Source organism: Hyperolius riggenbachi, chromosome 4, assembly GCF_040937935.1.
Source record: "Hyperolius riggenbachi isolate aHypRig1 chromosome 4, aHypRig1.pri, whole genome shotgun sequence".
Taxonomy (NCBI): Eukaryota; Metazoa; Chordata; class Amphibia; order Anura; family Hyperoliidae; genus Hyperolius; species Hyperolius riggenbachi.
The window spans coordinates 169,143,391-169,155,698 of NC_090649.1; the positions used below are offsets into that span (position 1 = coordinate 169,143,391).

Below are 12,308 nucleotides of genomic sequence, written 5' to 3' on the forward strand. Positions count from 1 at the left end.
AGGCTCCTGATTTTGATCGTCTTTGCTACTGACTATTTTAATCTTTCTCACTATGTTGAAATATTGCCATTTCTGCTGCCATGTTCTTTATAATATAAAATAAAGGAGATTCCAGCATAAAGAAACAAATGCTTTCTTAATAATTGTAACAGATTTGCAAGCATGAAAAGAATAGCATAACATTTTTACTAGCGGGCTCTCTCATCGAACACTATGAAGTCATGCAAATGCCAAAACTTTGCCAGATACTCCCTAAAATTCTTTCTAGTCAACTAAATACTGCACATTGGGATAGTGGCTGATACTCTGCTCACTTTTTCTCTCCATTTTTCTCCATTCCACTTTTTCTCTCCTTTTGCATTTTTTTTTGTCATTAATAAAGTCTTGGCTGGTATGTATGATATAGCAAAGACAGGCAGACCACTGCAAACTACTCCGGGGAGCAGCAGCACAGGAACAGTTACAAACACCCGCAGCACACTGTATGAAGATAAAATCCAGAATTCTTTATTGGTAGATCCAAAAGACAGGCTGGTAGCTGATGTGTTTCAAACACACAGATCCTTAGTCATAGTTCACTACTAGCTATGACTAAGGGTCTGTGTGTCTGAAATGTCAGCTGCCAGCCAGCCTGCTGGATGTATCAATAAAGACCAGGGATGCTCATCCAATATTTGGGTATCCGAACTTCCCACATAATCCAAACTTTTTCCACTATCCGAACCCGGATTCGGACTCCGGATATCTGTGTAAATCTGAATAGCGCTATCCGAGTTAACAGCCAATCAGAGGGCTCCCAGCAGAAGCCCTATCAACCAATCAAAGAAGGGAACTCTGGCCAGCCCCCCCCCCCCCCTGTATATAAGGAGGGGTGCCATGATGAGTAATCTCATCCTTGCTTGTGTGACTGCTCACTGAGAGGCATGTTCCAGTGCTGCTGGCCTAGCAAGTCCTGTATAAAGTGATAATAAAGCTTTTCAGTGCTAAACACCTTCACTACACTATTGTTCTATTGTTTTTTAGTTAGCTGGCTTGATTTCATTCAGTGACAGTCATACTCTGTGCTGTAGCAGCTCTAGTTAGGTCCTGTGTCTGTGTGTGTTGTGCACAGGCCAGGCCTGCCTTAGCTACAGTGTAGGTTAGGGAATAGGATTACTGTGTCATTGTACTAGTTAGTACTGCAGTGCTAGTTAGTTGTTAGAGTAGTACTGTGTTAGCTTACTACATATTACTGCAGTGCTGCTGTGCTGAGTAGTGTCAGTGTGACAGTTAGACAGTTAGTGTCTTCTACTCTGCTGTCTGTCATTCCGTGCTGATTTGCTTTAAAGTCCAACACCAATTTTAATAAAGTACAAGTACCCCATATCATCTGGCGACATCATCACATATAACTTGTACTATGTCTGCTGGCACTGGCAGCCGAGGGAGGGGCAGCAAAGCCAAGAGGAGAGCGAGAAAACTTGCGGCCACTGGCAGCAGTTCGGCCGCAACAGTGTCCATTCCGCCGCTAGCCACTGGCCATCCAGGGGTAGTCATGCTGCAGAGGCGCAGCAGTGTGTTGCGGCTATTTTCCAGCTGATGGTGGATGAGCAGGCCACCACCAGCTCTACAACTGAGACCTCCATTTTGTTGCGCATGAGGACAGGGCCGGATCTTCAACCAGGCACACATAGCAATTGCTTATGGGCACAAGAAGGTCAAAAGGGCCCCATAAATATGTCTTGCTTCTGTTTATGTAGTCTTTTAGTAACTCTTTCAGTCTTTAAAAACAAGATCTCTGCAGCAATTCTCTACTACAGAGATAAGAAGTTATACAAGCTGGCACACACAGAGTTACTCCCCCCCCCCCCCCTTCCCTTAGCTCAGAGCTGTCAGACACAGGCTTGGTGTTGGAATGTGATCTCTTCATACAGGAGCCGCTTGCTAGCTTGCTAGCTAGAGACATTTGATGTGTAAAAAACATCTGTAGTTAAACATTTTTTCATAGTAGCATCATCATTTACTCAAAGCATATGACTTCTGTTCGTAATGTTTACATTTAGTTCCGGTCTTTGCTGAACTTATTAGCCTTAATTTTATCTCCCACATAAGAGGCACATAAAGATTTATTGTCTGTCTCTTTTCTGTTTATTGTCTCTGTTCAACTCTTCCAGTCTTTAGATCTCTGCAGCAATGTTTTACTACAGAGATAAGAGTTCTGCTGGTGATGTTTACAGTTGGTTCCTGTCATTGCTGCACTTGACCTTAATTTTATCACCCTAGTTGGCCAAAAAATATCTAAAGCTGGCTATGCACCCATCGATTTTGAACACTGATTAAATCTTCAGGTAATCTATTGCTTATACAGTACATATCCAATCGATTAGCTTTTAAGCAATAATGTGCTGTTTATCAATCTCTGTGGTGTGGGGGCAGGACAGAAGTGGTAGGGGATCTGATGGTCCATAACTTTGCTCTGCATTGAGCAGTACAGCACTTGCAGTTTGATTGAAGCTTGATAGAGTTCTTCTGAAGCCTATCAAAATTAAACTTGCTGTGATAGAGGTTGATCACTAACCAATTAAATGGAATAATGATCAATTGACTAGACATATCAGGGCATTATTGACCTGTGTATGACTAGTGAGAATGAGGGAGCGAAATTGACAAATTTGGTCTTGCATTCAATAAACTCCAATCTTGCTTTATGAGAGCCTCACAACCCGGATGCCTGGTATACATCATTCAATTAGATAGGTCAAATGGATTATTTCTGACAGATCCGATCGTGATCTGCTTCTGATTTCCGATCGTTTTTCTGATCAATTTTGTATAGAAGTGTTTGGAAAATGATAAGAAAAATGATTGGAAATCCATTCTGACTATTCAGAAATAATTGATTCAACTCATCTATCTAATGGGAAATAGCATGGTGTGTACAAGACACTACAGTCACATTTGCCACGTGGCAGGCTTAGGCAACAATAAAGAAGTACAAGGGGCCATCACATTTTTGGTGTAAACAATCATGAAATTGATCTTAAATTTGCCTTGCTGTACTCACTTTTGTTGCCAGTGGTTTAAATATTAAAGGACAACTATAGCGAGAGGTATGTGGAGGCTGCCATATGTATTTTCTTTTAAACAATACCAGTTTTGTGGCAGCCCTGCTGATCTATTTGGCTGCAGTAGTGTTTGAATTGCACCAGAAACATGCATGCAGCTAATGTCAGCTCTGACAATAATGTCATCTGATCTGCTGCATGCTTGTTCAGGGTCTGTGTGGCTAAATGTATTAGAGGCAGAGGATCAACAGGATAGCCAGGAAACTGGTATTGCTTAAAAGTAAATAAAGATAGTAGCCTCCACATACCTCTCGCTACAGTTGTCCTTTAATGGCTGTGTGTTGATGTTATTGCACAGCAAATAACCTTACACTGTTAGAAAAGCTGTACACTGACTATTTTACATAGTATCACAGCGTCATATCTTTAGTGCGGTCTGTTCAATGAAAAGATGAAATACAATATTTATGAAGTACACTTTTGTGAGATGCTGTATACTGGGGAGACATCCTTTCAAAAGTGTGGTGGTGGTGGTGGTGGGGGGGGGGGGTGGTTGGCCTACATTTATTGCTCTGCTTAGGGTCCTGCATGGTCTTAATCCGGCTCTGGATTAAACTCTTAAACTCCGGAGGAGTTTAAGAGGCTGAAGCAAGCTGGCGCTGGCAGTAGTCAGACTCAGAGCAGCAGAACCCTCTCTGCCACTCCTGCCGACACTGAGGCCTGTTCAGGCAGCCAATCCTCAGTGGCCTCTTCTGCTCCCTCCACCGCTTCCTGTGCAAGGAAAAAATGCCACCAGACCCTGCTGGGTGAGTATTTCCCTGTTGTTGGCAAGAGGGGGACATGAAGTGGCAGGGAATCACTATGCCTGCCTTACCACCCTTTACCACCACCACAACCTCCTGGCTCCTCCTGATTGTTAACTATTACTAACTAAGCTTGGTTCACAATTTTTTTACAGCTGTGGTACCAATACTACGTGCCACGGTACAATCTCTGGTATGCTCCTGGCACACGTTACGTTACACCTGCTGCTGCATTGCCCTGCTCCTGCTGCCTGTGCTGCTCCCACCGCCAGGGTGCCACAAGCCACTGCTGCTGATACCACTATATTTAACCCAAAACACAATAGCGGTGTAATTTTTTTGAGGTGTCTGGGCTGAAAACTGTGATGTCCCAGTTGTGCGGTTGGACTTTGGACACAATGTGGGCTGCACAACCGCTGTCTGGACCCTAGTCCTGATGTTAATTTACAGCCATTTTTTTTTGTATTTTAACTCTCCACATAATCAATTTACCTTAAAAAAAACATTTTGGAAGCAATTTAAAGGCCACTTCCGGTTTTCTATCCGGATACCTGAATCAATTCGGATTTCCCGGATAATGCGTTTGGATATCCGCATCTATGCGGATACCAGAACATTCGGAAATCCGATTCGGATCCGGATATCTGGGTATCCGGATCCGAATCAATTTGGATTTTAAAAAGGGGTATCCGAGCATCCCTGATAAAGACATCTGGATTTTATCTTCATATGGTGTGCTGCAGGTGTTTGTATGTGTGGTACCTGACATTAGCTCTTACTGTATGACTCCATTGACTCAACCCTGTTATTTGCTTACCTCAGAAGTCAGCATGGCTGTGACAGCTAGTATCCCATTTATTTTAACAATATATTTCCTATTCTTTTTTTGTAGGAAATGGGTGTTTTGGAGTTAGCATCAGGACAATAATGATTAGTGTAAGATGCAAAGAGCAAACAGGCAGTACACTTAGGCGGAGTTGAGAATATAGGGAGGTGTGTATAGGAGGGATGAGGTTGAAAGGGTGGATGGATTTTCTCTACATCAGTCTGTGGGAACAGCACATCTCCAGAACTGTTCTCTAAGGATTACTGACTCATTAAATATAATGGTTAAATACAGTTTATATGATTCTAATGTTTATGTGTTATAAAATTATAGAACTTACATAGGGAATCTGAGCACGTTTCATATCATCATATAGTTGAGCAATTTCCAAATCATTTTGGTATCCATAGCGACATAGCTGGAATCCGAGAGCCCAGTAAGCTGGCATAACAGGGCGACCAATCATCTGAAAGCATAAGTAAAATGTTATTCAACTCATACTTCTCAACTGTACCAGTAGGACTGGGAATAATTATTTGTTCACAAAATCCTATGAAAACCCTTTTCAAAACATCCCTGCCATAATGTTACAAACAAGGCACTCGATCTCACCTCTTGTGCCCAATAGGAAGTATTAATAGTACAGTATGTACTATGTGGAGGTGTGTCTTTATAATTCTTTAGCTTTTTATGGTAATTCAATAGTGGGTTATAATTGAGACCTTTTACCTATTTACCTGAGAGGGTGGTGATATCTACATAGTTCCATTATTACAAGGGGCTTCCACATTACACAAAATGTCCCTATCCCTACTACTACGCTAACCTACACTGGGACACTGGAAAAAAAGATGAGACCCTTGTCCTTAACATTAAGACAAATGTGATTTACAAAGGGAGATATGTATTATGTCTGCATTTTCCAGACACACTCCTAAGGTTACATTATTTAGTCTGATATTTTTAAAGCAGTGGAACATCACACACCAAACTCCCTTGGAGATACAAGACCGCATTGAAGGTCATTGGTAAATTAGGCTTTAGGAGGGAATGATTTTGTTTTTTGTTTTCTTGTTTTTTTTGAACAAAAGACATTCAGGTGATATGTGTATTTTACACATATCCCCTGAAGCAAATGTCAAGGGAAATTTAGAAAAGAAAAATATGCATGTAAAAAGTTCAGCTATGGCTTGGAATTACATACAATTCCTGAAGAGCCATTATAGGCCATACACATGACATACAAATGGCTGTTGTTAAGTAAATGTGTGATCATCAGATTCTGGCATTTGTTGATATACTTTTGTTTTATTAATAATCATTCCTATGCACAGTAAGTAATGTACAGTAAAAGATTGCACTGTAAGTAAAAAACATTGTATTTTGATCCAAAACAAAAAGCTGCTTACTTGTGTATATTGTTGGACAACACCCTCTGGAGTAGGACCCATGAATACAAAAAAGTCCAATATTCCTCCAACAGTGCGATATGTTAAAGCAGGTGCATCCTGTAAGAGCAAATCTGAAAGGAAAAGTTTAAATGTTTACTATACTGATGATTACAATGAGTGAATGTCCATAAAGCTACAGCATTGTTTGGTCAAGACAATGTAGGCTTTGCGCACCTGCGCATGCTTGTGTGGACCCCCGTTAGCCCCCTTGTAAATAGACCGACGGTTTTTTATCAGAAACCGCCATCTTTCTAACAAAGAAAAGTTTCCTGTCCTCCTAATACTTTCTGGAAGAGAGCACTTTGCTTCCAGAGCTAAAGAAAAAAAAAATCTCACTGCAGCCATCTTGTGGCCAAATAATAAAACTACATCTACAAACATTTTTTTTATAAAATAAACCCACATTATTACATTTAAAATTAACGGTTTACCTCCCACACCAAAAATTACCCAAATAACATTTTTAATGAAAAAAAATTACAATTAACAAAAAACCATAAATAGTTATCTAAGCGTCTGAACTTTTTGTTAATATGCATGTGAAGAGGGTATATTACGAACATTTTTTAAATTATAAGCTTGTAAATAGTGATGGATGCAAAACTGAAAAAATGCACCTTTATTTCCAAATAAAATATTGGCGCCATACATTGTGATAGGGACATAATTTAAATGGTGTAATAACCATGACAAATGGGCAAATAAAATATTGTACATAGGTTTTAATTATGGTAGCATGTATTATTTTAAAGCTATAATGGCTGAAAACTGAGAAATAATGATTTTTTTTTCCATTTTTTTAATATTCCTGTAAAAATGCATTTAGAAAAAATAATTTTTAGCAAAATGTACCACCCAAAGTAAGCCTAATTGGTGGCAGAAAAAACAAGATATAGATCAATTCATTGTTAGTAGTGATAAAATTATTGGCGAATGAACGGCAGGTGAAAATTACTCTGATGCATAAGGTGAAAAATACCCGCGGGCTGAAATAGTTAATTAGGTGGGTCAAGATAATTACATGCAAATAAAAGCAAAGTACAATGTATAGGATTTTGAATGTTCATGCAAAGTATTAGAGATATTAAAGAGACACTGAAGCGAAAAAAAAAATTATGATATCATTCATGAATTGGTTGTGTAGTAGGAATAATTACTAGAACTTGGTAGCAAAAAAAAAATATTCTCATATTTTTATTTTCAGTTATACAGCTTTTTTTTTTTTTATAACATTGCATCATTCTCTAATACTTGCAGTTTGCACATTACTTAGCATTCTAAAAGTTTTTGCAGAACAGGCAGTGAACATTTGACCTGTCCTGAACGGTTTTCTGCAAAAGAAAAACACAACACAGCTGAGATAACATAATCAGAAGTCAGAGCTCTCCAAGACTTTCAAAGTCACATAGCTCAATGGCTATTTGCATAGATAACAACTGGAGTTTCTTAACTCTTCCTGTACTGGAAACAACTATTAGACTTATGTCTCTGCTCCTAAAGTTTTATTTCTTAGCTGTACTACACAACCAATTCATTATAGCATAATTCTTTTTCGCTTCAGTGTCTCTTTAACTGGTTAATCACTAAGGGGTTTTTCACCTTATGGACCAGAGCAATTTTCACATTTTAGCACTCCTCCCTTTCATTTACCAATAGAGATGGCCCGAACCTCCGTTTTTAAGTTCGCGAACGGGGTTCATGAACTTCCGCAAAAGGTTCGGTTCGCGCGAACTTCCGCAAACTGCAATAGACTTCAATGGGGATGCGAACTTTGAAAACTAGAAACATTTATGCTGGCCACAAAAGTGATGGAAAAGATGTTTCAAGGGGTCTAACACCTGGAGGGGGCATGGATGAGTGGGATAGATGCCAAAATCTGGATTTGTCGCAAAGCAGCGTTTTAAGGGCAGAAATCACATTGAATACTAAATTGCAGGACTAAAGTGCTTTCAAACATCTTGCATGTGTATACATCAATCAGGGAGTGTATTTAGAATACTGCTTCACACTGACACACCAAACTCACTGTGTAATGCACTGCAAACAGCTGTTAGTGATGGCCGTGCTGGACTGGTGCGCACCATGGCGAGAGTGCAGGCAATGGCGGTTTTTAAGCCCATATGGTTGGGCTGAGGTAGCTGAATGACAGAACAACAGTGACTGAGTGTCCAGCTGATCAAATTTGGTCTGTTTACAATGAAGCAGTTACCTTATTATCTATATTTCTGGGTCAGGTGTGCCCCCCAACCCCAACACACTCATTTAGCCGGCGGTCATTGCTTCATTGTGATACGCAAGCCCCTTCACCATGGCAAGGTAACGATTACGAAAGGGAATTGACACATGTACATGCCTTTTGTTTTGTTGTTGCAGCTGCAGTGCAGCCAGAAAAATTAAGCAGGCATGCACATGCACCAGAAAAATTATTATAGCGGCCGCTGCTAGCAGCGGCCTTAAAAATACAGGAATCCACCTGGAGTCCTGGACCCTGTTGGTGGTGGCGGAGAAGGCAGTCAAGCGGCCTGCAGGCAGAAGTGCTGTGCGGGGACGACTTAGTCTTGGGGCAGGCAGTCACACAGCGTGCAGGCAGAGATGCTGTGTGTGGGGACTGTCTTCGGGCAGACCTGACCGTGCTTTGCAGACCAGGCATCCATGGTCAGATGGACCCTTGACCCAACGCTGTGTGCCAGACACAACTTGCCTTTCAACATCACGGTACAGTTTGGGTAGCGGAAATTGATTTTTGTTGTTTTTTTCACAAAGTGTCATTTTCCACTAACTTGAGACAAAAAATAAAATCTTCTATGAACTCATCATACACCTAACGGAATACCTTGGGGTGTCTTCTTTCTAAAATGGGGTTGCTTGTGGGGTTCCTATACTGCCCTGGCATTTTAGGTGCCCTAAACCGTGAGTTGTAGTCTGGAAATCAAATGCCTCAAAATGACCTGTGAAATCGAAAAGGTACTCATAGGACTTTGGGCCCGCAAGGGGCTTATTAGGGTCTGATCTGATGGGTAGCAGTGACAGGGGGTGACGGGTGATTGATAGGTGATCAGGGTGTGATTAGAGGGGAGAATAGATGCAAGCAATGCACTGGCGAGGTGATTAGGGGGGGGGGGGGGTCTGAGGGCAATCTGAGGGTGTGGGTGGATGATTGGGTGTCCACAAGGGGCAGATGAGGGTCTGATTTGATGGGTATGATGGGTAACAGTGACAGGGGGTGATTGATTGGTGATCAGTGGGTGATAAGAGGGGAGAAGAGATGTAAATAATGCAATGGGGAGGTGGTCGGGGGGGGGGGGGGGGTGGTGTCTGAGGGTGATATGAGGTTGTGGGCGGGTGTTTGGCTGCCCGCAAGGGGCAGATTAGGGTCTGATCTGATGGGTAGCAGTGACAGGTGGTGACGGGGTGATGGGGTGATTGATAGGTGATCAGGGTGTGATTAGAGGGGAGAATAGATGCAAGCAATGCACTGGCAAGGTGATTAGGTGGAGGGGGGGGTCTGAGGGTGATCTGAGGGTGTGGGCGGGTGATTTGGTGCCCGCAAGGGGCAGATGAGGGTCTGATCTGATGGGTATGGTGGGTAGCAGTGACAGGTGGTGGCAGAGGGTGATTGATTGGTGATTTATGGATGATCAGTGGGTGATTAGAGGGGAGAACAGATGTAAATAATGCATTGGGGAGGAGATCGGGGAGGAGGGAGCTGAGGACGATATGAGGGTGTGGGTGGGTGTCCGCAAGGGGCAGATTAGGGTCTGATCTGATGGGTAGCAGTGAGAGGTGGTGACAGGGGGTGACGGGGTGATTGATAGGTGATCAGGGTGTGATTAGAGGGGAGAATAGATGCAAGCAATGCACTGGCGAGGTGATCAGGGGGGGGGGGGGTCTGAAGGCAATCTGAGGGTGTGGGCGGGTGTTTGGGTGCCCGCAAGGGGCAGATGAGAATCTGCACTGTTAAAATCTTACATAAATAAATGTACCAGCCTGTTTGTGATCTTCTCCTAGCTCCCTCTGTGACATTTTCACCGCTCCCGCTGCTTTCTTGGTAGTAAAATCACTGTTTTATTAATTGTATTTGTAAGCAATGAAGATGGCCGCGAAACAGGAAATACATCATCAGAGCAGGTGCCTGTTAGCGGAGGCTCCTCTCAAACGTGATTTGATTGCTGGAATGTTACACCACTTGTTGCCTTAGCTGCTTGTCTGAGCTCTGAACTGATCTTTCTGCACTCAGAGCTGTTCACAAGGTCACAGCTCCTGAGCCTGCAGACACTGGCTGTAAGCAGAGACCTTGTCTGACTCATACATACAGAGCCTGCAGGGGGCGTGGAGGGTGTGTGTATAACTTCTCCCTATCACAGCATTCCTCTCTGGGCTGATAAGGCTCGACAAAGGAAAGAAGATTAGGTTTATTACAGAGACAGTGCAACTAGAAAAGGCTGCAATAATCCAGACCACATTAGAACAGGTGTAGGAACTTATAGGATAGAAGAAATAAGGCTGAACATTTTGTTACAGAGTCTCTTTAATAATAACCAGATTTAACATTTACCCATTGCATTGCTGTTCAACAGAAGCACTCCATGGGCATTTCCCTCTGTATCCAGCCCCATGAAATATGGATGGACACCATATGCATTAAGATGATCCTAGAGAAAGGTAAGATATGTTTGTGACATTTTACATGGTATTACTGTTTAACAGACGTTTATATTACTTTTAATTATGTCATAAAATGCCTTGCTGCCTAGCATGTTTTGGCATGACTATGATCATTTCAATGAAACATTATTAACTTTCATGAATAAAGGGAACCCAAGGTGAGAGTGATATGAAGGCTGCCATTTTTGTTTCCTTGTAAGTAATGCCAGTTGCCTGGCAGTCCTGTTGATGGCAACAATTCTGGCATATGTAGTGTCTGAGTCAAAACCCTAGAAGAAGCATATGACTAATCCAGTAAAACCTGAGTCAGCTGAGTCAGAGTACCTGATCTGCATATGCTTGTTCAGAGTCTATGGTTATAAGTATTAGAGACACAGGATCAGGACTGCCAGGCAACTGGTATTGTTTAAGAGGAAATAAATATGGCAGTCTCCATAGCAGTCTCACCCCAGATTCCCTTTAATAGCAAGTAGCAACCTATAACTGCCAATTGCTAGTCTAAGATTTATATACTTCATATTTGTTTCTTTGTTCATGTTGTTCATCATGCAGAGTGTGTCTCTAATGGCTGGTACACACGAGTGACTCTTGTCTCTCAGAGACGAGAGACAAGAGACTAAAAAAAAAAAAAGGCAGCGACAGTTCGTCGCCAGGTCCCTCTGTGCAACAGCTGTACACACGGCGCACAGAGGGACAGAGATGCGGCAGAAGCTGTCGCTGAAGGTTCCTCCCCCCCACGGAAGCTCCATACATTGTGTATGGGGTTGCTGTCGCTAGTCCACATACACACGTGGTACGCATGGCGGACTAGCGACAGTTGCGTCGGAGTTGCGGCGACAGCTGTTGCCGGCTGCGCCAATCGCCTGGCGACAGCTCAGAGTAGCGACGATTCAGGGCGCGCGCGTCATACACATGGGCGACCTGTCGCCGCAACACACGCATGCCACGTGGTTGCGGCGACAGTTGTAGCCCGTGTGTATGAGGCTTAAGACTCCACTGATCAAGCAGTATCAGTGCAATTTTACATTGTTTTGTGTACGTCCTATATTTCATTTTTTAAAGACCACCAAATTACATTTTAAAGTGTTTAAAATCAAAACGGCTTTCATTGTTGCCAAGAGCTACATTTGCTTTGTTAATTCTTCACATTTTGCACTGCAGCAATTGAAAAATAGGCTTATTTCACACTGGGGAGTTGTGTTGTTTTCCCTGCAAAACAGGATGACCATGCAACTGAGTGTAAAAACATCACATGGAATACTTCACTGCTACTGTTAATATGCATGTTCTGCGTTATCACACTGCATGTATCGCCTTATGCCAACAGATCCATCACATTGCACTGCTAATGCGCTGATATGAACAGTATCATTACAATATATTAGCATTAAGTTACCAACGCCGTTATATTGTCTGACACAACACACTGCAGTCAGTGGCGTGGCTAGAGACTATGGGGCCCCACAGCAAAATTTTCATGGGGCCATTATATGCAGGCATTCTTGGGCAATGCCACCTG

At 42.4% G+C, this 12,308-nt stretch overlaps 1 protein-coding gene across 1 annotated transcript in view; it reads right to left on the reverse strand.

The window, feature by feature from the left end:
- The window catches only part of SI (sucrase-isomaltase), a 328,081-nt gene that overhangs the window by 93,739 nt on the left and 222,034 nt on the right, over positions 1-12,308 (reverse strand). The window contains exons 30-32 of the mRNA XM_068280942.1: positions 10,680-10,776; positions 6,083-6,195; positions 5,014-5,139 (exon numbers count right to left, since the gene is read on the reverse strand). Coding sequence (XP_068137043.1) covers positions 5,014-5,139; positions 6,083-6,195; positions 10,680-10,776 — 336 coding nt within the window. The remainder of the gene's footprint in view (positions 1-5,013; positions 5,140-6,082; positions 6,196-10,679; positions 10,777-12,308) is intronic.